The 25,476-nt window shown below is 50.8% G+C and overlaps 4 protein-coding genes across 4 annotated transcripts; 2 read left to right on the top strand and 2 right to left on the bottom strand.

The window, feature by feature from the left end:
- Window positions 1-7,369: 7,369 nt before the first annotated feature.
- VC83_01542 (uncharacterized protein) lies at window positions 7,370-10,550 on the bottom strand. Its single transcript, XM_024465217.1, has 2 exons — window positions 10,024-10,550; window positions 7,370-9,968 (listed from the first exon to the last, which is right to left on the bottom strand). The coding sequence occupies exons 1-2, from the start codon at window positions 10,090-10,092 to the stop codon at window positions 8,271-8,273; spliced, it is 1,767 nt and encodes a 588-aa protein (XP_024327238.1). The 5' UTR covers window positions 10,093-10,550; the 3' UTR covers window positions 7,370-8,270.
- Window positions 10,551-11,104: 554 nt separating this feature from the next.
- Window positions 11,105-13,698, top strand: VC83_01543 (uncharacterized protein; the record flags this gene model as incomplete). The annotated part of the gene is made up of 3 exons (XM_024465218.1): window positions 11,105-11,290; window positions 12,386-12,635; window positions 13,466-13,698. 3 exons carry the CDS (start codon window positions 11,105-11,107, stop codon window positions 13,696-13,698), a joined length of 669 nt encoding a protein of 222 aa, XP_024327237.1.
- Window positions 13,699-14,952: 1,254 nt separating this feature from the next.
- Window positions 14,953-15,259, top strand: VC83_01544 (uncharacterized protein; the record flags this gene model as incomplete). Its single annotated transcript, XM_024465219.1, has 2 exons — window positions 14,953-15,007; window positions 15,060-15,259. The coding sequence occupies 2 exons, from the start codon at window positions 14,953-14,955 to the stop codon at window positions 15,257-15,259; spliced, it is 255 nt and encodes an 84-aa protein (XP_024327244.1).
- Window positions 15,260-15,833: 574 nt separating this feature from the next.
- On the bottom strand, window positions 15,834-21,308 carry VC83_01545 (uncharacterized protein). The gene is made up of 4 exons (XM_024465220.1): window positions 19,972-21,308; window positions 19,040-19,323; window positions 18,071-18,205; window positions 15,834-17,084 (listed from the first exon to the last, which is right to left on the bottom strand). Exons 1-4 carry the CDS (start codon window positions 20,168-20,170, stop codon window positions 16,746-16,748), a joined length of 957 nt encoding a protein of 318 aa, XP_024327243.1. The 5' UTR covers window positions 20,171-21,308; the 3' UTR covers window positions 15,834-16,745.
- Window positions 21,309-25,476: the final 4,168 nt, after the last annotated feature.

Below are 25,476 nucleotides of genomic sequence, written 5' to 3' on the forward strand. Positions count from 1 at the left end.
ATGATGAAAGAAATTAGTGCTAGCTATCCAAGCTATGCAAAGCAACCCAAATTTGCGCCTTCAAGTTGCAGCTAGGATCTATTCCGTAGACCACCGCAAGCTATGTCACCGTTTACAAGGCGTACCTTCACAACGCGATATCCAAGCCAACTTACAGAAATTAAGTAACCTAGAGGAATCAGTTCTTGTTCAGTATATACTTGACTTAGCTGCTAAAGGGTTCCCTCCTCAGTTGTCTATTGTTGAAGATATGGCAAATCAACTGATTGCAACATGCGACGCGCCACGCGTCGGGTCACGTTGGGCTTCAAACTTTGTTAAGCGCCATGTAGAGCTCCGGACACGCTTCCAGCGAAAATACGACTACCAGAGGGCTAAGTGCGAAGATCCAGAAGTCATTCGTGGCTGGTTTGAGCTTGTATGGAACACAATTCTAAAGTATGGCATCAACAATGCAGATATCTACAACTTTGATGAGACTGGGTTTATGATGGGCGTCATCTCAAGCGCAACGGTAGTAACGAGCTCAGATGGGCGGGCAAAGGCAAAAAAGGTGCAGCCTGGCAATCGGGAATGGGTTACAGTAATCCAAGGCGTTAGTTCTCAAGGTTGGGCAGTGCCGCCATTTGTCATTGTGGCAGGTAAAAACCACCTTGCATCTTGGTATGAGAATAGCGGATTTCCAGCAGATTGGGTAATCGCTGTTACTGCAAATGGCTGGACTACAAACGAGAGAGGTATGGATTGGATTCAGCATTTTGAGAAGCACACAAAGTGTCATACTGACATTCGTTGCACTCAGTTTGCTATCAAACTCAAGAGCAAACTTGGAAATCTCCTCCTCAAACCTACAAGTCACTATACATATTTTAGCTTATCACACCAACAACAAGAGCAATACTACTCAACGATTGCTACAACCATCTATGATTCATTACACGTCATCGCTCCTTAGTTACTGGGCCGATATTACCACATAGCATATCTCTACAACCCTCTATGATTCATTACATGACATCACTCATATTACCACATGACATATCTCTACCAACTAGAGGCCTAGGAGCATGAACGATAGCTCTAAAAGCTCCTACGAACCTCTATGATTCATTACATGTCATCGCTCTTTAGTTACCCACAAGATTGGTTAAGTTATGACATAATTTGTCTATGACATAAGTTGTCTATAGGGGTACTCTGACCTTGGACCCTTTTACTTCCTATAGGCTACGAACCTAAGAGATGGTTCTATGGGATTCTCTTACATCGACTACAGTTACCAAGCCTGGTAAGTCATGGAAAGTCTTGGAAAATGAGAGAACTACATTCCTTTAGCATAAATAGGATTGCCCTTTCCTTAAGAAAGGGCAAGCAGACAATACAGTAAATTGACTATCACATACTTCCACGTCTTTTCCAAGCTTCCAAGCATTCATCTTGTTACTCCTTGTTTCTGAAAAGTCAGTGAGGTGTTAACCTCTGACTTACCCCTGAGTTCCCAGACTCAACATTTGTTGCAACTTGTCTGAACCACTTCACTACATCACACACCTGATTGCTGCGTTGTGGAATAGTCTAAGCTACAACCCTTTGGCTCTGTTTCCTAAGACAGTGTGTTGTCTTAGTAAAATCATCCCTTCCTTGGGTGGCTAGATTCTCACATCTGGTGCACCCACCATTACATATATAAGTAGATATATTTCCTTAGATAGGAGCTTTGTGCTCAACTCAATATAGTATTCTTTACAATACTGTAACATGTTACTTGGAAAGCCTTTGTGTCTAATCCCCTGCCTCCTCTGTCAAGTCAACCTTACGCAAGAAACCTCTGTGTCTTCTATCGTTTAGAAGTCAGCGTTACAGGCAAGAGGTGAGGTAGACAAAGGGTAAGATTAGAAGGGTAGTAAGATTTGATTTTCATGTAGTAAGTATGCAGTGATAATGGTATATAGGGTAGTTTTGGTGTGGAAATGCAATGACGAAGTCCGTTTGTGAATCAGAGCAATATTGGGCAAAACATTATCATATTTCATTGTAGGGTGGTATAGGTTGGTGATGGAGGGTTTAGTAAGGCGTAACATTTGTGTTTTATATACAAAGTGTGCAGCGATAATGGTTTATATGGTATATTTAGCATAGAAATACAGTGGCGGGGTCAGTTTATAGATTGGATTAGTATTAGAGAAGATATTAATATTTTTCATGGAAATGGGAGGGGGTCATTATAAGAGATAATTGTAATATTTGTAGTTTAAGTAGCTGTGTAGCGATAATGTTATATAGGGTAGTTTTGGTATGGAAATGCAATGGCGAAGTCAGTTTGTAGATTTGAATTAAGATGGTAAAGATATTATTATATTTCATAGAAAAAAAGGGGGGGTTATATTGTAAGAAGGGACGCCAAATTTTATGCACACATATAGGACAAGGGTATAGTATAGTAGAGGTAATAGTATTACAAGGGGAGTTAAATCGGATAGTCAGTTTTGTAGTAGGAGGGCAGAAGAGTTTGTAGTTTTGTTTTTGGTGATAACAATATTTGTTTTTAATAATATAAAAAAGGGTTGAATTTTAATAATTTCGGGTTTTTCAAGGGGTGGAATGAAGTAGGATGTAGGATAGAGTAGAATATAATAAGAGGAAGGGTCAGGATTAGCATAGAGGGAGAGGGTTAGGGTTGTTGTGTGACGGGGCAACCGCCGTTTGTCCCGAGGAGGGCTGTGCCTAGCGTGTCCTAGCCAGCCCCAACGACGAGCAATGGAAGCTCGTCGTCGTTTGGGGGACACACACTTGCGTGGGGAGTGGGGGTTTATAGCCCGTTCTCATATGAGAACGGAGGGAGTTTCTAGATTGGGCTTGGGCGGGTCACGTGAGATGGAACTGGGTACATAGAATTTATTTATTGTTTTACTGGGTATATGGAGTTTTTGCCCAATAAACAATTAACAATTAAATTCAGGTAGGTAAAACAATTATCGACGGTAGATCCCCTTTGCCACCCAAGATAACACGCATAAACGCATAAACGTAAAGCCACACCGCCGGATGACCTCATCAAGTTTTCACTCCTTCTCCCCGTCGCGGGGTCACCCAAGGACCGGAGTTCCCCGTTCTGTCTCGAGTACCAGCGAGGTACAGCAAAGTACTCAAAGCTTAACCTTGAGGCGCGACGAAAGCATCTGTCAACACCACATTTGTCGTCATCACCACATACCAGCACGCTTTGAGTTCGAATTCCTAGTCAGGCGTCCTCTACGGCAATTGGAATGATGGAGAGGCTGGAATAATTACAATTCAAAAATCTTTGCTGGTGGGCTTACCGGTCACACCCATCAATGATACATTCTACCATGGCGCGCTTGGATATCAATAAGTTTTGAAAGGAGCATAATAATGGTGTCAGACGAGTCAGCGCCGTGCTCCTCACACAGAGTCTCCCATATTAACAAACAGAGCGAATCGGAAGAGAGCTCAACCCCCCCCTATGAGCCCAAGTCCGGGGGTAAGACACATCCGCCGTGCAGGGACGGCGAAGGTCGTCCGACACACATTGTCCGAGACACATTGAGACAGGATGAAAAGTCGCCACCACGCCGAGCTGTCACCCACGGTTCAGCGACCTGTCTGTTCCTGCCCCGCCATCAGCTGATGATCCAACGCCCAGGCCCCGCCTTCGTCGCTACCCGCCTCCGAGACACCGCGGCTATCACCGATGTCTCGCGCCGCCACGGCGTCCCATGACGTTGTGTTATGTCAGACATAACAAAGAACCCAGACGCGCGCGACGCGTCGCAAGTCTGAAGCGCGTTGGATCAACAGTCCAGATTCATCCCATTGCCCGAAGCGCATATCAGATCTCGTCGCAGGAAGCTAAACAACACTGATACAGGATGTCTCCCCCGCAACGGAGGCTCCCGTAAGAGGAGAGACACGCATATCGATGAGGCACGAGACGATCGCACGTGGGGTGCTGTTGGTTCAGTGTTGTACGCAGGAACACTGTGCAGCCGTCTCGCAATCTGGCATGTACTTTCGTGTGTCCTGCCTTTGTTTCTAGGGGAGGTTGGGGGATGCCATTATGCACATGACACCTTTGAATTCGCGTCGAGACGCGTCCTCGATGCTGACGCTGAGACAAAGTCTAGATGTAAACAAACTACCTCATCTGGATACCATTTGGATGCATGTCTTGCGCCTTATCCTTGCACAGCTGTGCCAGGTCTAGACTTGCCAGAAAGCCTGGCTATCCAACGTCATTGCAGTCTCCCCAAGTCAGTCCAACAGCTTCGCCAAGAATATTGGTTTTGAGCGTAGAAACTTCGAGTTTATTTAAACAGTAAATGCATGATATTAACATTGGGCCAATTGATCGAGGTATTCTAATACTTTCGGGCATAGTTTCCATAGACCAAAGTAATGTTTATTTAAAGACCATATCATCCTTCTGAGAGGCAGTTATAAGCTATCCCATTCAAGATGCGTGTTGCGCGTCTGCGGCTTGTGAGCCTGTATAATCTCTGGGTAGCTACGAGCCTTGAAAACAATTCAAGGTTCTATTTGCAAATGATTTACTCGCTGGAATTATGTCCACAGGAAAAGGTGCCCATACCAGTTCAATAGAATTAGAACCACCACCCTAACGCCTCATCAATCCCACTCCACCTCCCTCAATCCCCCAAAAGCCACCAGATATCCCCCCATTCAGCCTATAACCACTCCACTATCAACCATCGGTGCTAACACCGCGCCAAGCATCGCAGACTAAGTTCCCGATCGATGCAGCGATATTGATGGTCTGAGCGTCGGTGTCTGATTGGTCGATTGGCGCTAAGGCTGGGATCCCCTCTTTTTCTACCATGTTCAGTTCAGTCCGACGTCCCTGGGGGTATGCGCATGCACGGTTCGTTGGATGGTTTGTACAGCTCCTGCGATGGGGATTGGGGATGATAGAGAGCCTGCGACATGGTGGGGTATGAAAAGGGGCTGCTCTTGGGAATGTTTAAATGCTTGTGAGAGGTGTTTGTCAGATGCAGGTTGGGAGATGGGGGTGGGAGCTTGTTTACCCAAGGACGGTTGTTGTAGATCTGGGCTGCAGATATAGGGATACAACAGTTAGCATATTATTATTGCCTAATCCTTTTGAGAGTGTCGTCTCAACGACGAAAGGATCGCTATCACGTCCTACGTGTGCAAAACTTAAAACATGGGAAGTTCTTGGTCCGCAGCCACGGCGTAGATGTGAAGTATGCCAGCAGATGTCAGATCTGTATCAAGAACCACGCACCGCCATTCTACTGGAACTGACGAAGCCTAACGCCCTCAGGTCTAGCATTTTGGGTGGTTGTATGTGAAATTCGACCCCCCAAGTCCATCCGCCGGTTGCCCTACTACTGTACAAAAGCTTTTGCTCTTGGCTCTGATCGTCTATATGCCAGGGGCCTCATCGTCATACGGCCGTATAAGATAGATACCACCCCTAGGCAGTGTAACGTGTCTATAAGCCCGTGATAATGGCCGGAGGGATGATCGTTCTCAGCACTGACGCCATGGCGTTAAGTTCTGAAGTTGATATCCGTGCTAGACGTCTCATACGAAAAAGTCGACAATGCACGCTAACTCTTTCTATGCACAGGACGGGATACAACAACCTCGAAAGTATCCCAGTTGCGCATTGTGAGAACGGTGTGCGAGTTGCCTCTTTCGGTGAGGGTTGAAACACTCGGGGCCGGAGCGGGACGAAAAGGAAGGGATTTTGTATCATTTAGCGTTTCTATCCGTAAATAGCATCATCGTTAGTTAGCCCTGATCACATCGGAATAGGCAGGAGGAGTAAGTAAAAAACTCCATCGTCTTGTGACAACCTTGAACCGTCAACACATCCTTGCCGGCATTGACCTCCCATACCATCCTCAATCCCCATCAAGAATCTGCAAACACCTCCAAAACCCCTATGCACCCGAAAACAACAACACACAACACGCAGTCACGCGGCTAACCGAAACCATCCCAAAGCGCCATGACATCAACCCCCCCGAAAACATCATTGAACCCTTCCCAACCTTCCCAACCCCACACAACCAACCATCGCGGCTAACCCCACACAACACACCCCCATGACGTCGCCCCCTAAACCCTCAATCTCACATGTGACACCCCCAGAGCGTCGCCGACACCAACGCCCCAGGACCCTCCGCGCATCACCCTCCTGAAACAATCCGCAACCGTCCACTCCATTATTCCATTACGACCCTCCAACCCGCCGCCGCTGCACCCCGGATCCCACTCACCACTACGACTACCGTACACAACCAGCAGGAAGCTCACCCCGCAAACAATCCGTCGCATGGTCGTCCTCTAACGGCGCCGACTGCTGGAGTCGTACCTCAACCCCTCAACGCCATGCACGCTCGCACGCCCTCAAAGACCGCGGCTCCAACTCGGTCCTTCCCCTCCCAGGCGCCGAGGACGCACCGCGAGCTCAGCGTCACAGCGCGGCGCGCAGCCACCTCGGTCGATGAATAAGACCGCGTGCTGACTGCGTGCTGAGGGACACCGCCGATTAAAACCTCGCACTTGCACATGAATCCCCGACGACGCCACAAGTCCGGAGCGCCACACGCCCACAACACCGAGAAATCCCGACAGTCCGCAAGGGGAATTCGCCGGTGCGTGCCGGTACGACGACAAAGCAAAGCCAGGGCGTCGTGGCAAGACCTCGCAGCGGCGGAGAATTAAAATGTACCATAATATTATTCTCCTCGCTAGTGCTCACGCCGGTCTACAAGCCCATGGCGGACAGTACACCTCCTCCCGCTCCCTCCGCCATCCACGGAACCAGAACGAAATGGACAAGATATGCAACGGATGAGCGTCCTCACCCGTCCCCAAACTCCAGGCGGCATAGGAACCCCCCCCTCCTTCCCTTCCCATCCCTTCCCTCCGTCCACGCACTCCTCTTCAGGCCCAGACCCAAATACCAGAATCACGTGACCACCACCGTCCCCGCAAAACTCCCAAGGACCCCAACAATTCCCGAGAAATGCGGACCGCACTGCGCTGCCTGCCCTACGCTCGGCTTTCGCGTCTTGTCTTGTCGTGTCGTGTCAATGTCGTGTCGTGTCACCCGCACCAAACATACAACATACTCGAGTACAACCAAACAGGCGCATGCGCGTATGTGCGGAGAGCAGGAGGGGGAGGGGAGTGAGGGACTGCTCAGCTCCGTTGTCGCACGCACGACCGGGATACGTCGTATTGTACTGTAAGCACGTAACCAACGCGGTCATAAGTCACAATCACATCACAAATATTTCGCATTTATTACAAGGGTCACGACAAACCAAAGGGTGTGATTATAGATGAAGAAAATGTGTGGTATCATGAGATTAATTCTTATTTCTTCTTTCGTAGTAGCTACTTGCGAAGAAAGGAAGAACGGCATCTACATGTCTCTTCTCCCTCCCCTCCTCTCTACCTCGGCACCTTGTGTGTAACAAACAGGTTCCTGTTTGACCACTCTCTAGAGTATCATGGACCCCACCACCACCACCCCTTTGCTTCTGATATCTGTGCTCTCAGCAGCAGTATCGCCTCGCTCCACTGTGGTATCAAAAAATGCTTCCAAAAATAAAAGGCCGTTCAGCAAAAACATCCCTGTGGTCTAGTAACCACACGCCCTGTACAACCCCTCCTCTCCCCTCTCACATAAAAAAAATAAACGTCATGAGACCGGCTACGCATCCCGCCCGACCCACGTTGAGTAACAAAAGCAAAATAATAAAAAAAGCAATGCAATGCACCAAGCCATGCTGATAAAAAAAATGATGAAGCTAAAAGGTAAAATAGCAGAAGCATCATGTAATAACAACCCCTTCCCGTCTCGAAAAGCCAGGGAAACTCCCGAACAATGCCGTTAAACTCGCATTTCACTTTTGAATGGTCGTGGTATCTTGGCTGATTTAATAGTGCGACGCACCCCTTTCCCCTTCCCTTGGTCCTGCGACCCCGTCTGTATTTGGTAGAGTAGTAAACAGGCCGTCTCGCGCCGGTGCTGTTCAGTGCAGCGCGCGGTCGGAGAGGCGGATAAGTATATTCGTAATAGCTGTGGGAGATGGTCCAAAAAGCGCATGAATGTGTGGCTGTGGAGCCTGTTTTTCTTTCTCCCCGATTATGTTGGTACGTGTTTGTGTATATGCTGTAAAGCGCCCCCATCGTCGCTTTGGTGAGCCGAGGCATATTATGCGACTGATGAGAGCGCGCGAGGTATGTGTCTACCACCCCTTGGAGTGATATTCACCTAGACCTTGGCCGAAGTACTGGTTCCAGCTGCCATGGTCACTCTTGTCTTCCGTCCCAAGGTGCACCTTGTCGGGGTACTGTTTAAGGTTCGCGACGTCATGCGCCGTGTGCCTGCGCTTCAGGACAGCCGAGGCAGTCTGGTTCTTTTGCTTGCGCTCCCAGAGGAGGTGGCGACGGAGACTGGCTGTGAGTTCGGTGGCGAGCATTTGGCGGCGGGTGGTCTTGGGTGACAGGGCGGCTTGGTGAGGAGTCACATTGGTGGTGGTCATGATTATTGGCTGGGCACCAGTGCGAGGAACCTCTTGGCCAGGACGCATGCGGCTCTTCATCGTCAAAGGCGCGCTGTCGTCAGACTCGGGAGATGGCGCATCGGATGGTCCTTGTGGCGAAGAGGTGCGCGAGCGTTGTAATGCCGAAGTAGACTTTGATGCTGCGCTCTGTAGTGCGGCAGCCCGATCGTTCTGGTGGAGCATGGTGGTGATGAGAGATCGGCGAGATGTCAAGTTGCGTCGGGATTCCACACGAGGGAAGGAAAGCTTGTCATCAATGCTCGACTTTCCACTCTCCTCCATCGAGTCTTCCCAATCCGAAGATTCATCGTCGTCAATCGCGCTCTCGTCGATGTCGTCGTCGGTCTCGAAAACATCGTCGCTCATCTCCTCGATAGTCCGGGTGGCGACCTCTTCCTTGAAGGAAGTCTGCTTCTTCTGCTCGGGCCTCCGGAGTGCGTCGCTGAGTGAACTTCGGTGTGAATTCCTTTGCATGCTATCGCGTAATGAGTTCTCATCCTCCGCTGATGACCCACCGAGCTGGAACATGTTAGAGCGCGCCTTGTTCTTCTTCGACTGTTGCATCCGGCTCTCTAATGAGCTCTCCTGCAACGAGTCGTTATCGGATTGTGACGATCCACCCAGTGCGAACATTGCATGCTTCTTCGGTGCTGTTAACCTCGTATTGGAGGCTAGCGCTGACTTCGGTACGGATGCGGGTGTGCTGATTAAAGGTATTGAGCGATATGACGAGGAGATCTGAGATGGTGAGAATCCACGGACGACGCTCGTGGTATTGCGTTCTGATGCTGCTGATGCTCCGTCGGTTGTGGTTGACTCTACTGACTTCTGCGGCGACGATGGCGCTGGTGATGCCTTCTCGGGCTCGGGTGCGGAGATGATGGGAGTCGCAGTGTTGCTGAGTTTTGGCGAGGTGATCTTGTTCGCGAGTGGCGCGAGATATGAGTGGGTGCTCATGGTTAATGGCTCGAGGTCCTTCTTCTCCTTGATAGTGATGACCATCTTCTCCAGGTCGTCTGGGGTAATGTGTCGCTCTTTGCCTCGACTGCGGTTGCAGCCAGAGTCCTGCCTCCGTACACAGGGCCTCGTAATGGCAAGAGGTGCTGATGTGGATTGGCTCTCCTCGTTATCGGATTCAATGGCCTCCTCGTCGATCGAGTCGATGCTGCCGGACAGGTCTGGGATGTCGGCAGTGTAGCGACCCTCTGAACTCCGTTGCGATATCGAGATGGCGGGTGTGGTTGCATTCGCCTCACCTGGAGCACAGCAGAAGGTCTCTCTATTCCATAACCTCCAGCTGAGGTTTTCCAAACGACGTCCCTCCTCGATTGAGCCTGAGCATCGGGAGAATAGGGTCCATATACTGAAGAGGTTTTCGACCTGCAGAAGAGAGATTAGTAGAGTCCAGTGGGAATCGCAGCGAGCGTGTACTCACGTTTCTGGTGTCGATTCGGTGTATTGTGTTGGCGTCGACAGTCAAGACCGGCGTTTCTAAGGAAGGCATGACTGCTCGATTGTCGAGCGGACTCGTGGGTGAAGGCACAACTGTGCGTGGATCCGCGAGCTAAATCGCGGTGCTGGGGGATAGATGTAGTTGTAGTTGTGTCGTTCGGAAGGAGCGAGGGGCGAATGTAGTTATGCGTTTCTGCTTAGCTTGGTGGAAGCGTCCGGTGCTTCGGAGTGCATCGAAGAATCTCGCTCTAGACCGTGGTTGCAGCAGTTATAAGACGATTATGAGGGTGGCCTGTGCTCGTCGGACGATTCGGCGGGGTGCGAAAAGTAAACTGGAGATTAGGAATTCGGAGATGTAGATGTAGAGTAGAGAGTATTGGTAGTCGTAGATAGTTCGAATCGGATAGTTCGGATATTTCGGAGAGGTTGAGAGCGGGAGAGTAGTTGTTGTTTTTCGGTGGAAGGAGCGACGGTGAAGAGTTGGTGGGTGAGGTATGTTCTTTGAAGCATGTGTTGTTGGGTGACGGGTGATGAGGCAAGGGCAGGGTAATGTATGTACACCTACTTGTCAATCGGTCTGGGTCTGGACGCTAGTCACTTTCGGGTTTTTGTTAGGTTTTGTGGGTACTTGGGAGGTGTTGGCGATTGGCGGAAGTAGTGGGATTTGGATGGCGCTAAGAGGAGAGACTTTCCCGTATTGGGTAGTTTTTTCCTGGGTGGGAGTTGTGTGGGAGTTGGGAGATTTCTGGGTGGTGGTGGATACCGAGGACGGCGAAACGGTGGCGAAACACGTGGAACTAGTTTTTGCAGTACGAAGATGCGGAGACATATTACATACGGACAGCGCAAGAAGACGAAGTATACTCTGCGTACAGTCTGTACAGTCTGTACAGTCTGCGTACAGTCTGCGTACAGTCTGCGTACAGTCTGCGTACAGTCTGCGTATACTGTATGGTCAGTTCTACGTACAGCAGGGATATAAAGTCTGGGATCGGAAGAGGGAGAGAGAATGGGGATAGAGGGGTGTGGAGGGGCAAGAGAGATGGAGGGAGGGGTGGGAAGAGATGTGGTATGGATGGGGCGTAGATTATGGGGGAGGAAGACTGGGGGGGAAGACTAGGGGGAAGACTGGGGGGGAGACTGGGGGGAAGACGAGGGGGGAGACTGGGGGGAAGACGAGGGGGGAGACTGGGGGGAAGACTGGGGGGAAGACGAGGGGGGAGACTGGGGGGAAGACGGAGTCAAATGGGGTGATAAACTCACATAAAAGAGTCAGCTAGGCCAATCCCATTGAGGAAAATAGTCACCTTAGTCAACTAGCGTGGTACTTGACGGAAACTGTCACCAACCGCCCCGGAACGAGGGGGCTTTGTGCATAACATATTGGCAATTGGCGGGTGTCGATTTGCGCGGTTTGCGGAGAGTTGTGTCTGGGAAAAAGAAGAAAAGACACTTGCCTCTTTAGGAAATCACCGCTAGTCATTTCCACTTACCCTTTTAGGCAGGATGTCGAAAAAGGCAAGACGACAGACGAGAAGACCGAGAAGACCAGCACACACTACATCAAATACAGCTAGCGTGGTTATTTTAGCGCAACCCTTACTTTTTCTTCTTCTGCATACTCCGTACTCCGTACAGACGGAGGGAAGAGTACGCGGTACATTTATTAACTTTTCTTCCTTCTTCCGGCAGTGGGAGTGGGATGGATGGGGGGATCGGGGGATTGGGAAAAAGGGAGCACATCACCTGAGCTCCCCCGCCAAGAGAGAGAGAAAAAAAACACAGTTCGAGTGGTACATCACACACCGCGCTCTCGGTACCACCCCCAGTACTTGCTCTAACACGCTCTGTCCCACTGACCTTCTAGGTTCTCCCACCACTACAGCCCAAGTACCGGGCGTTGTACCTCCTGCCTCGGCGCCCAAACGAAAGCATCATCGCAGGAGCATCATCGGAGGAGCAGTTGTTGTCTGTGGTGAGGATGAGTGTAGTGTACGCACTGGGTACTGGCTTCTCTCGCGCCCTCCCCTCCCCGCCGCCTGGTAGCGGACGGACGGTGAGAGGGCAGGTGACAGGCAGGCCCGTCGACTGTACTTTTTACTGTGCTATGCCATGGTTCGGATGAGACGTTGCACCTTCCCGCTCGCAAAATCCTCTCTCTCCGCATCTAGTACAGTACGGTACATGCTGAAAATCCTCCTTATCACCCTCTCCTCTTCCCCTCCCTCCTTCCCCTCCCTCCTTCCCCTCCCTCCTTCCCCTCCCTCCTTCCCCTCCCTCCTTCCCCTCCCTCCTTCCCCTCTCCACCAACCGGATACTCAGCCGGAGATACATTTTCGCCGTAGCAGCGAGTTGAACGTGGCAGTGGACAGCCAAAAGGCCTCAGTGGGGAATCCCAAAATCAAAAAACGCGTATCGGGAACCACCTAACCCCCTCCCTCAACGTCCTAGAGGCCACAAAAGCCCACATCCAGGGCGAATGCCACCTAGAGGCTACAAGGAGAGCCCACGAGAGGCCACCTAGAGGCCACAAGGAGAGCCCACGAGAGGCCACCAGGAGAGCCCACGAGAGCCCTCAAGGAGAGCCCAAGCAAAGTCCCACCCACTAGAAAAAGGATAAATTATGGAGAAGGGGAGACGGGCCAGAAGATCACGGGTGTGTGTGTCTGTCTCTCTTTTTCCGCTGGTGGCTAGTCGTGTACTAGGCGTGGACTAGTCGTGTACTAGGCGTGTACGAGTACTAGGTATGTACTAGGCATGTACGGGTACTAGGCGTGTACTAGGCGTGTACGAGCACTAGGCGTGTACTAGTACTAGGCGTGTACTAGGCGTGTACGAGCACTAGGCGTGTACAGTACTAGGCGTTTGTCTCTCGTCGCTGTGGTGCCTGAATCAACTAACGATTGACCGTCATCTCCCGGAAACCCTCCCTGACCCATCCGACCGCTCTTCCCTGTCATCTCTGCCACGCCATTTGTTACTTTTTTTGGTTGTGGCAGAGAGCCTCGGACTAATTCAGAACAGGCACTAGCGGAGCATAACATCGCGTTTCCGCGGCCGATCACTTACCCCAAGACCCCAAAACTCGGGGGTCGATGGTGTCCTTCCCTACACACACGCACACACACGCACACACACGCACACACACGCACACACACGCACACACACGCACACGAGGGTACCACTACCACCACCACCAGCCAACTGACAACCCAAATGCGTGTACCAGAAATACTATAATACTCGACTACTCACTGACATCTGCGTGTATTTCCTGTCTGCATGCATACACCTCTCGTGCGCCGGGCTCTCCCATCGCCTCCGCCATGCACGACTCGCACAAAGCAAGCTTTCCCCTGCGCAGCGTGCATGTGCCATTCCCCAGAAAAAGCAGAAAAAGCAGAAACAGCATCATACTGCAATAGCTATACCTCCCTCCCCCGCCGCCTCGCCTCGCCCGGCCCTCTCGCCACCACCGCCGCGCCGCGGCAACTCTTCACATGATATCCCCATAACCGTAAACCCACGGCAATACCTAAAACCACGGCGATGGGCGATGGCAATCCCAATGTCTCGCCACCCGGACGCCACCCTCGCCTCCCCGCCCCTCGTCAACATCCTCGTCGACATCCCTAAAGGCGTAACTCCAATCCATTAATTGACAAGTCTCCCAAAAAAAAAACACACACACACGCCCCACCCCAATCGGGCCTCCTTGCGCACGCGGCGAACTCCCCGGTCTCCCCGGCGTTGGTGCTGGGGCCAGGAATCGGGGACTTGGGCTCTGTTGCCCCTCCGTATGAGATCGCTGGGTTTGATGAGCGAGGGCGGGTGCTAGGGGGGGGGGGGACTTGCCGGACTTGCGAAAGGGAGGGATGGCGGCAGAAGATGGGTTATACTTACCCCTTTGTCGTTTCGGGGAGGTATACGTGGGTTAGGGAGTTGGGGAGAATTAGATGGGGGGGGGGTTTAGGCAGCATGCTGGGTTTGAAAGATGTCATCTACACCCCGTACACCTACCCTCAAAGTTCTCCCTCCCCTCTCACATGACTCTATTCCCATCCCCTTTCCCTCCGCCGCCCCTGTGGCGTTGTGGCGAACACCTCCCCAAACGGGCCTTTACCGGCCCACCCCCAGCACCTGATTGGACCTCCCGGCGCTTTGGCGAACAAGGGTGCGTCGGTCACAGGATGCAGCCGCGGCGGGGGGATGGCGGTTAACACGTGATGGACCCCTGGTAGGTCAAGGCCGGTGGCAAGGGTTCGCGTTCCTGGTTCCGCGGTGGGAGAGAGTCAGTTTGCGAGATATCAGATAATGCCGAGTTTGTAACGCGGGACGGGGAGATGGGAGTTTGGTGTGCGCCGTGGGCCAGAACAGAAAAGCCAGCTGCGAGATTCCGATGCGTGCGAGACAGTATATAGATGAGCTGTCGCTATCCGCATCGTCTCGATCGATCCGAGACGCTTCGCATCCGCTTCCAGTGCTGCACATAACAGCACATACAGTGTACGGCAGCCTATTCCCATATCGTAAACCCGTACTCCGTACATCACAATACACCACCATACCCGCCATCGTACTCCCCCAACCCTCCCAAACCGATCAATCAATCAACCCCCCTCCCCCTCCCCACGCCGCCCAAACACCCGGGTCCCCTCCCCGACCACACAGGTAAAGGAACAACCCTCTCCGCGCCCGAATGGGTGGACACACCACCATCACACTTGGGTGCGCGTCCAATCGCAATGCAGCGCGGGACCGGGACGCGGTTCCTGTCGTGACGGACGGCAGGGATGGGATGGGGTGATGTGCAGCCGATAAGTCCCTTGCAGCGGCGGTGGTGTGCCTCATCTGGTTTGTCTGTACGTACTGGCATCAACTACGGAAATGGGTGAAAGTGGAGAAAGGGCCCATGGGCGCCGAGACGCAGACCTTACGATTCAGCACCATTGCACTGCACCCCGTATGTACGCATGTCCAGGACAAATACGTATATACAGTACATTATACTATACCCAGATGGTGGCGGCCAAACCGCCTCCAGCCCTCGCATCCGCGCTTTACAAAGCCAGCTGAATCCCCCCTACGACGACTCGTACGCACTGCAACGGCGGCAAGGTACCACGGCATCCAGTGGCGGCGATCGCGACGGCTGCGCGGCGGCGGGCTGCCTGCCTGTGGCGGGGTGGTACGGGGAGGGCGCCACGGCGGGGTGCTGATAGGAGGGCGGGGATCAGGTGGGTGTTCAGGTGTGGTAAGTGGTACGGCGAGGGATGGGGGTTGTACGTGGGCTGGGGATGGGGATGGGGTGGTGGTGGTCGCTGGGGGGGTTGTGAGAGGGAGCGTGCTGGGTTGGGAGGGGGTCAGTGGTGGATGGGGGAGGAGTGACTTGTTGTGTGTGTAGGATAAGCAATGTGAGGCGCGTGAGATGCGAGTCTTTCTCATCGCCACCACAACGTAGACTAAGTCGTTGAACCCCCACCATCAATCACCCACCCAGCTTCCGGGACTGAGAACTCCCAAAAGAAACTCCCAAAAGAAACTAAAGAGACCCCTAAATACGACGAGTAAGTCTCACAATACAATATCTCGGAAATCATAAAATACAAAACGCATAACGTACATGTATAACGTATTCCACAGGCGAAGCGATCACTAGGGGAAAGCGATCCCTAGCGATCACTGAACTTCCCACCTAAAATTGAGAAATTAATTTGCAAGATAATAACTCAACAACAACTTCGTAATATATTCTAAAAATGTGTGTGTATCCTTATATAGACACGTAGATTCCTTTATTTTAAGCTTTAAGCAGTAGATATTGAAATATAAAGACCTAGTCTAAATTTCAGTGCCTAAACTGAATATCTTAATATTATGTCACTCCTAACATATCATTCCCGTCCTCCCTCCCGTCTACCCAGCACGCAACCGCCCTCCCATTCCCATTCCCATCTCATCCCATCCCACCTTCCCCCTTCTCAAACAGTACGCCTCCTTACACCACATCCTCACACAAGCACAACACACACCCCCCAAGCCACCACCCACGGCGCCAACACATGCCGTCTCCCCGGCCCGCCAGGAAGCAGGTCACGCGCTTCCTCGCGCCTACGTGAGACACTGTGTGCTGGCACCCGTTGTCGCCGGGTCCCCCCTTCAGCGGTGGTGGGTGGTGGTGGTGGTGTCAGCGCCTAGCTGGTGAGCTGGTGGGCAAGCGTGCGGTTTGACAGGTGCCGGCGGGAGAGAGGGTTGGTCAGTTAGTGGGTGGTGTGTGGGGCACAGCAGTGCGAGTACGCTGAGGGGAGTGATAATGAATAATCAGTTTGTGGTTTCCAGAATACGATTTCGGGGAATTAGTTTACTCTAGAATGTTTGATGGAGGGGGAAGAGCGTGGATGAGGGCAAGGAGGATTACTAAGGATGATGATGCTGTGCGACCCGCCAACTACTTTATGATTACTACATCGGTACGTGAGTTGTAGCTACGATAATACTCGATAATACTCGAGAATCCCCCCTTCGGGCACCAACCTTCACCCTCGCGGGTTCGCCACAGTACACCACTCTACTTGCGCTCTACTTGCACGACGATAAGAGTCAGCTCCATAGAACAAGGCGCACCACGACACGAAGCGCTGGGGTCAGACGGGTAGGTGGAGGCGCCGCCGCCTAGCATCGTGCGCCTTCACCTCGCAACTCTATCTACGTCTGATGTGCGCGTTCCCGGTCGCCGGGCGCTACCCTCGCGCCCACACTCTCAGTTGACTGCGTAGTTTGCAGCCGGAGCATCAGCGCCGGTGGCAGACGAGGCGCCGAGGCTGCGGCGCGTCCCTTCCGTCGCCAGGCTGGGGACGTCGTGTGAGCGGCGGCTGCTGCGCTGGCAAGACGTCTGCTGCCTGCCTGGGGATCAGGATCAACAGCAGGGAGCACGCGACGCCTACATGGCATGGCGGCGACAGGCTGGGGATAATCTGATCGTAGAGAAGGATACGCGAGCGTCGGGGATCGGATGTCAGGTAAGCCAGCAGAGGGTATCGTGGGCTGGGGTTGGGGGCTGAAATGCAGGGAGCCCACGCACGGCAGTCAGCTGTACGATTTCGGCCGGCAGAATGGGTAGAGTCTGCGATGGGGCCGGAAATAGATATGTTGGGGTAAAAAGCGATGGGGGATATATCGGAGAGTTGGATATACAGGATCTAGATGCCTCGTGAGGAGCGGGAGCGACGTGTTATTTTTCGGATGGATCGCCGAGGGGGGGTGATGTGATGCGAGGAATGCTGCGATTCATGCGGGCGTTTTTTGGTGACGACAGGTGATGGCGCCTAGATTGGTGAGGGAAGAAAGGGGAACGGGGGTCAGTCGGAGGAGATGGGAGATGGAATGTGAAAGGAGTTGATCAGAATTGTGACGATTGCTCCTTCTGACACGCCAGCGTCGGCACGTCACGTTGACGAAGCCTGTCCAATCCGAAGCTCGCCACCACGACTCCCAACGCTGAAACCACATTTGAATAACGACAAATAACAACAACGACAAATAACAACAATGACAATGTCTAAGCCCCCAAATAAAAGAGCCAGTCAACATGAGTCAACCAATGCAATTATTATTCCCAATAAACACAATTACTGCATTCGGAATTTCCATTGATCAAGTCACCAAACGACCTTGGTAACTTGTATACTTTTTACCCCACGACAACCCACGGCCAACCCACGGCCAAAATAGAGACCAGAACATGTCACCGCCACAGTTTAAAACACAGCTGAGGCTGAGCGTATTGGGGGGGGAGCGTCACCCCAAGCATCCCACCATCCCCAACCCCATCCCCAACCCCATCCCCATCCCCATCCCCATCCCCCCATCCCCCCATCCCCCATCCCCCCATCCCCCATCCCCCCATCCCCCATCCCCCCATCCCCCCATCCCCCATCCCCCATCCCCCATCCCCCACCCCCATCCCCCATCCCCCACGCACACGTCTCACAACCCACCACCTGACCATCACAGCGGCGTCAAAGAGGGACCCTCGGCGCATTCTCGCCCTGTGCCCTCAATGTCATTCCATGCCATTCCAGCGCTCCCATCCTATCACCCCGCACGCCCAGCGACGTCTGCCTGGGGTTGGTGCGCTCCACTGCCACAGCGGACAGAGACAGGGCCTGACAAACTGGACTTAGCAGGCGCTGGGATCATGTCTGGTGTCTGATCCCAGAATGCAGGGCGCGAAGGGCTCGCCACTCCAGAGTCGAAGCACAGGGACGGCGCGTGATGGGGGTGAGATTTGCGTAAAGTTGCCAGAGGGGTAGAACGCGTGATGTGATGGCGACTGTGATGGGGGTAAATAGCTTGGTGATGGGAATTAAATGGCCCGAATATTGAATTAATTTCGTTAATTATGGGAAATTGTAATTACCTGAATTGATTTTATTCTTTTAAATCCGGCCTTCCTTTTCCGATAATTATCGTGGCGTGAGGCTTGTTGGTACGATCAATCAATCTATCGATCAATCAATCTATCCAACAAGCCACCTACTTCAGTCTCGGCCTGGGTTTCTCCAGGGACCTCCTTCCAGACGCGTGCTTTGCAAGCCCAAACGCGCGGCGTCTCTCCCTTCCCCAACATACCCTCTGAGTTGGAAGTTCCGACCACCAATCCGTCTCGGGGCATCCCTCCGCAGTCGCAGCCAAACTTTGAAAAGACGTTGTTGGACCCTCCTACTGTCTTCTCCGACTCACGTGGCGGCGGCGGCTAAATTAACAGCTTTGTCGACCAAGCTTTAGACCGACCAGGTAGATTAAGGGTCATGTCACGGGAGGTGAGAGGCTTTTCTTTTCATCTATCTGTGTGCACTGGGAAACGTGATGTGTAGTGTTTGACAGATATGAGGGCATGAAAAGGGGGAGAGTGGTGATGATCTCAGCGCAGAAGGACAAGGATCCACAGCTCAATGAATGAGAGAATACCACCGTGGCCAGGCGTCCTGCTACGCTACCACATCACCCGCATCACCACCGTTTCGCGAGCCGCATCCAATCTGAGCGCATCGCCGGGCCGCTGCATCGTCTCCCGCTCCCAGCGCATGAGATCTCGCCGCATCACGTTGTGCCTGTTTGCGACATTGGGGCTCGGGTGATACTGTTGGAGCTGGGGGCCGGCGGTGCTCAGATGAGATGAACGGCGTTGACTGGGTTGTGAGCCAGGGGACAGGTTTGATGGAGTGCTCCTTTGGGTTTATTTGAAGAATGTTGGAGAGACGGATATTCCCAGCGTGGGTTACTATTTGGGACCTTGGGGTCTGGCATTAAATGGGCTGGATTAATTTGGATGGGATCGTTGCTCTCGTGGGCATTGCTATGATTGCGATGTTCGAGAGCGCTGCTTGTCCCGGGAGCAATATATTGCTCCTACCCGCCACATAGCATGATCCGGACAGGAAGGTACAGGAAGGTAAGGTCATGGGCTTTCTTTCTTCGCAATCAAAAAGCCCCATCCCTACACGTCTCCACCATCTCCACAATCTACTCTCCCCATCTTTCTAGAAACCCTCCGAGTCTTCTTTCCATTTACCCTAGAGCTTCCTAGGCCCTTGGCTCTCCTGATTCATTCACCTGACCCTCTTTGCATTCAGCCTATACGCTGAACCAGACCACCGGGCTCTTCTTCCACACCCTCCAAAATCGCCGCCGGCCCACCTTCCCATTTTTCTGTCCGCCGAACGGTGAGACAAGACTTAGCAAACCACGCGCTTAAGCGCCTCGCCGCAACCGCGACATAACATAACCCCCTCAGGAACAACTCTTCCCGCTCCGCCCTCTCCATCTGTAACGGTCTCCGACCATGTAGCCACCCATGCCAAGTCCCATCTCCCCTCCGTATAGTTACTTTCCAGAGTACCGCCGCCATAATCCCACGCCCCCCACTTACCTCTCCGAGATCCCCGATCCGGTAATCCGTCTGCAATCCCCTGGTCAGCAGCAATGCAACCCATTATTCGCCTCGCACGAGCGGCGAGGCCGGCGCCGACGTAGCGTCGCAACACGTGGGCGCAGGGCCGCGCCGTGGCACGGATCGGAGGATTCCGGTCCGAGAGCATGTGGCGGCGCCCGGATAGACAGACACGCATGGCTTACTGATCACGGCAAGCCACCACCCCTCGTCTCTCTGCCACACGCAAGCAATACCGTTTTCGTATCCCGCCATCAGGTGTAAAGTCACCGATTCGCTGGGGTGGGTTCTGGGCGAATCCTTCGGTGCTACTGTGCGCGATGGCGAGGGCACGAGCGTTGGGCGGGCGGGTCCGGGAGATGCAGCGAAGAGGGCCTAGCAGGTTTGGAGGGTGCTGGGCGGGTGGGAAATTGGGGGAGAGGTGCCTGCGTTGGGGAGAGGTTGGGGGCGTCTGGAGCGTTTCTGTGGGGCTTCGTGGTCGGAAAACTGGGCTTTGAAGCTTCCCCAGAGTGGACGCGGGGGAGGTTTGGAGTTGGTTTTGGTCTGCTGGTTTGGTTTGATGGGAGCTTCATGTGCTGGATGGGGGGAAGGGAAGGACTTCGCGCGGCAGGGGAGCAACGTTGCAAGGTACTTCGAAGGAGGTCCCAGACGTGATCATTCCTATTATCTGTCATCGTAGCCTTTGCACTTGAGAATGGGCGCTCTGGTTCAGCCTCCATTGCTGGTATTGACAGAATATCTAATGCCATAACCGCGAGTGCAGGGTAGGTTGTCTTTTGCTCTAACCACCATGCTCTTAGGTCTACAATAGGTGTGTAGGCAGCGTCACAATATCGAATGTATTCGTCTATGGTAGATGCCTGTTGTTGCTTCAGTTCTCTCCACTTCTGAAGGCCAGTCTTAGGTTTCGTTGCTTGTTTAATGGTAGTAAGAACTAGAAGCTCTGCCGCTTTGTATTGGCTCTTCTAAAGATCTTACACTGACTCTTTTGCTGCTATAACCCATTCAAGTGGCTAATGGGCATCAAAATAGGTCTACTTTTGTAATGGTATTAATACCATTGTAGCGGTATACACAGCTGATCTCTCTGTTAGGGTATAATATTGATTCAATTTGGCCTAACCTAAGTTGATCATTAGCATCATAAATGCATTACCAATGTACTTGATCTTCTGCTACTTAAGGCGATCTAAGAGGTAATCCATTGTAGGCAAGACTCGTTCAAGTGTAGCCTATCACCCTTCTTGTCATACTGACATTCGTTGCACTCAGTTTGCTATCAAACTCAAGAGCAAACTTAGAAATCTCCTCCTCAAACCTACAAGTCACCATACATATCTTGGCTTATCACACCAACAACAGAGGCAATACAGTAAATCGACTAGCACATACTTCTACGTCTTTTTCAAGCTTCCAAGCATTGATCTTGTTATTCTCTGTTTTTGAAAAGTCAGTGAGGTGCTAACCTCTGACTTACCCCTGAGTTCTCAGACTCAACATTTGTTGCAACTTGTCTAAACCACTTCACCACATCATACACCTGATTGCTGCGTTGTGGAATAGTCTAAGCTACAACACTTTGGCTCTGTTTCCCAAGACAGTGTGTTGTCTTAGTAAATTCATCCCTTCCTTGGGTGGCTAGATTCTCATATCTGGTGCACCCACCATTACACCTTGCCTGCTTCAAGCTTCAACTATTTCTATAGCAGCACTTCGATACTACAATGGAGGACGACCAAGCTCCTACAACTACTGCTGAACAGCAGATGCAACAACTGTTTGCCTTTATACAAACTATAGCAAACAAACTTGAGAATTTGGAAAACACCTTTCAAGCCAACACTTCAGCAACACAATCTTCAACTCAGACACATCATACAGAGCTTCCCACAGCTCCTCTGGCTATTTCGAGTACCCCAGGTGCACTTCCTAAAGTGCAAACACCAGATTTATACCATGGAGACAGGAGGAAGTTGAAGGGATTCCTTATGCAACTGGACATCTACTTCACCCTCAGGCCTCATCAGTTCACCTCAGACATTCAGAAGATCTATTTTGCTGCCAGCTACCTCCGTGGATCTGCATTCAACTTCTTTGAGCCATATCTTAGAAGACTTAGTGGCAACAACCAAAATACCACTACACCTTTGATTACCTCTTATGACCAGTTTCAAGAGGAACTTACCAGGACCTTTGGAGACATCAACGAAACTGCTACAGCAGAAAGAGAGCTACAGAAGCTATGTCAAAAGACCTCTGCTGCTCAGTATACAACAGAATTTAGGAGAATCACTTCTCACTTGACTTGGAATGAAGAAGCCTTAGTCTTCACTTACTACCAAGGGCTCAAGAGCTCTATTAAGGATGAACTCAGCAAAGAAGAACGCCCTACAACACTTCAAACGCTTATAGAGAAAGCTGTCAGACTTGATGATAGGCTTTTTGAAAGAAGAAAGGAGAAGAACCAAGACTGGCATCCAACAAGAAATTTCAACAATTACACCTCTACACCAACTGCTAAGGACTCAGCACCTGAACCTATGGACTTAGACGCCTCTATAAAGAGATCTACAGCAAATCCAGCACCTCAGCCTACAGGATACCCTCAAAAACTGAAAAGGGGTAAACTTACCCCTCAAGAAAGAAAACACAGATGAAGACCTAGGATAACTGGGTACTTCATTGGTATAACATCTAAAGAGATGGTGTCTGAAAATGTTGATTTTCCTAGGGGAATCTCAAGTTTGAGTACTGGGGTGTTGCAGGTAATGGAACCTGAACTGATAGGAGTTCCATCAATGACTCGGAGCAACTCTGGAGTGCGTTTGGGAATTGTAGGTAACTGGTGTGTCAAGATGAGGTCTTGAGATATAAAGTTGCCTGTTGCCCCTGAGTCTATCATAGCCCTTGTAGACAACACCTGTTGTTTGAAATGGAGTTGAATAGGGATTAACAGGTGTGTGAGACTCTGAGAAAGCACCATCGACACATCTTTGTTGTCTAGGGGAGAAGTTATAGTCTCAGTTGAAGTTGTGCCTGCTAGGGATTTTTCAAGTTTTTCAGGAATAGCAGTTGTGACTGTGTCTGAGGCTGCTATATGTTTTGAATCAGCACTCCCCCGTGCTGAATAGCACTCCTGAATTCTGTGTCCCCCTTTGCCACAGTATAAACAAGGCTTCAAAGGCATGATCCAACTATCAATTGGAAGCATTTATCGCTTGGGTTTAGCTCAAATCCTGAGCTCAATACTGAAAAAACCCTTCAAGCCTCAGTTACCCCTATTCAGGTCCAAGACTCAAACTTGTCCCAGATCAAGGATTTTGACCAAACTATGGACGATATATCATCTCTGATATGGGTTAAACCTTTCCAACCTGTCCTGGAGATAGCAGCTACTTCAGATTTGGAGAAATCATCTCAGGAGGTCATTTTGCCTTTAGCATACCAAGACTACCAACATCTTTTTGACAAGGCAAAGGCATCAATTCTGCCAAAGCACCAGCCTTATGACCATGAGATACCACTCGCAGAAGGCTCAATGCCTCCCTACGGCCCTATCTACTCTCTATCTGAATTAGAGCTGAAAACTCTCAGAGAATACCTAGATGAGAACTTAGTTCTGGCTTTATCAGACCTTCTTCCTCACCAGCAGGAGCTCCCATTCTCTTTGTCAAGAAGAAAGATGGCTCCTTGCGTCTCTGTGTTGATTATAGGGGCCTTAATGCAGTCACTGTTAAAAACAGATATGCTTTACCCCTTATCCCTGAGCTCATAGATAGGCTCTCTTCAGCAAGGATCTTTACCAAGTTAGATCTCAGGGGAGCTTATAACCTGATACGCATCAAGGAAGGTGATGAGTGGAAGACAGCATTCAGAACACGCTATGGTCATTTTGAATACCAGGTAATGCCTTTTGGGCTTGCCAATGCACCTGCTTCTTTCCAAGCTCTCATGAATGATATTCTAAGACCTTACTTGGATATCTTTGTTGTTGTCTACTTAGACGACATTCTTATATACTCTTTAGACACTCAAGAGCATGTTCTACATGTTAGACAAGTCTTAGAGAAGCTATCTCAAGCACAACTCCTTTGCAAACTTGAGAAATGTCTTTTCCATATGTCTCAAGTTGATTTCTTGGGACATAGAATTTCAACAGAAGGCATTCAGATGGACCCTGAAAAGACAAAAGCAGTACAAACGTGGCCTATTCCTTCCAGCATTAAAGAGGTTCAGTCTTTCCTTGGGTTTGCCAACTATTACAGGAGGTTTATACCAAGATATACATCCTTGGCTTTACCCCTTACTCAATTACTTCACAAGGACACTTTGTATCACTGGGATAAGACACAGCAAGATGCTTTCGATGCTCTTAAAGGAGAATTTAAAGAAGGGAAAATGTTACTACACTTTAACCCCTTGAAACCTGCCACTCTTGAGACAGATGCCTCAGATTTTGCTATTTCTGGAATCTTATACCAAGCTCCAAAAGACAAACAAGAAGAGCTACAGCCTGTGGCATTTTACTCAAGAAAGCTATCAGCAGCTGAACAAAACTATCCCATTACAGACAAGGAACTGCTTGCCATAGTATGTTCTCTAAAGCATTGGAGATGCTACCTTGAAGGGGCAAACTATCCTATCACTATTTACAGTGACCATTCAAACCTCTTGACCTTTACAACCACTAAACAGCTCAATAGACGACAAGCAAGGTGGTCTGAACAACTAGGAGGTTTTGACTTTGTTATAAAACATGTCTCAGGGGCCAAGAATCAAAGAGCAGATCTCCTCTCAAGAAGACATGACTACCAAGATTCTGCTAAAACTAGCAATACAAAGGCTCTGCTAGACTCAGCAAAGCTTATAGCAGCATCTTTAAGCAACCCTAGTACTACAGAGGACTTAGGGGTAAACTTATCCCCTCAAGACCAAGTTGCCCCCATTACCTCTTCTCAGGAACCAGAGACCTTTAAAGACTATACACCCTCAGCAACACTTCTTAAAGCATTCAAAGATGCTTACAACCATGATCCCTTTGCGAAAAGAACTTTGGAATACCTCCAGAAGAAAGGTTCCTCTCTTGAGAAAGTTGGACTACAGAATTTCTCAAAAAATCAGCATGGACTTCTCTTATTCAAGAACTATATCTATGTCCCAAGGGATAAACGATTACAGCTACACCTCCTACAGCAGTTCCATGATGCTCCAGCTGCAGGGCACTTTGGCTTTGCAAAAACTTATGAACTTCTAACAAGAAAGTTCTACTGGCCTAGTCTAAGGACTACTCTTCAAGACTATATATCTTCTTGCACTACTTGCAACTTGAACAAACCTACACGGCAAAAGCCCTATGGACTCTTGCAGCCTCTACCTATACCAGAACGCCCATGGGACTCCATATCCATTGACTTTATAGTCAAGTTGCCTCCTTCTATCCCAAAAGGGGGTGCTACCCCTTATGACTCTATCCTTGTGGTGGTA

The sequence above is a fragment of the Pseudogymnoascus destructans genome (assembly GCF_001641265.1).
Source record: "Pseudogymnoascus destructans isolate 20631-21 unplaced genomic scaffold scaffold_3, whole genome shotgun sequence".
In the NCBI taxonomy this organism is placed as follows: Eukaryota; Fungi; Ascomycota; class Leotiomycetes; order Thelebolales; family Thelebolaceae; genus Pseudogymnoascus; species Pseudogymnoascus destructans.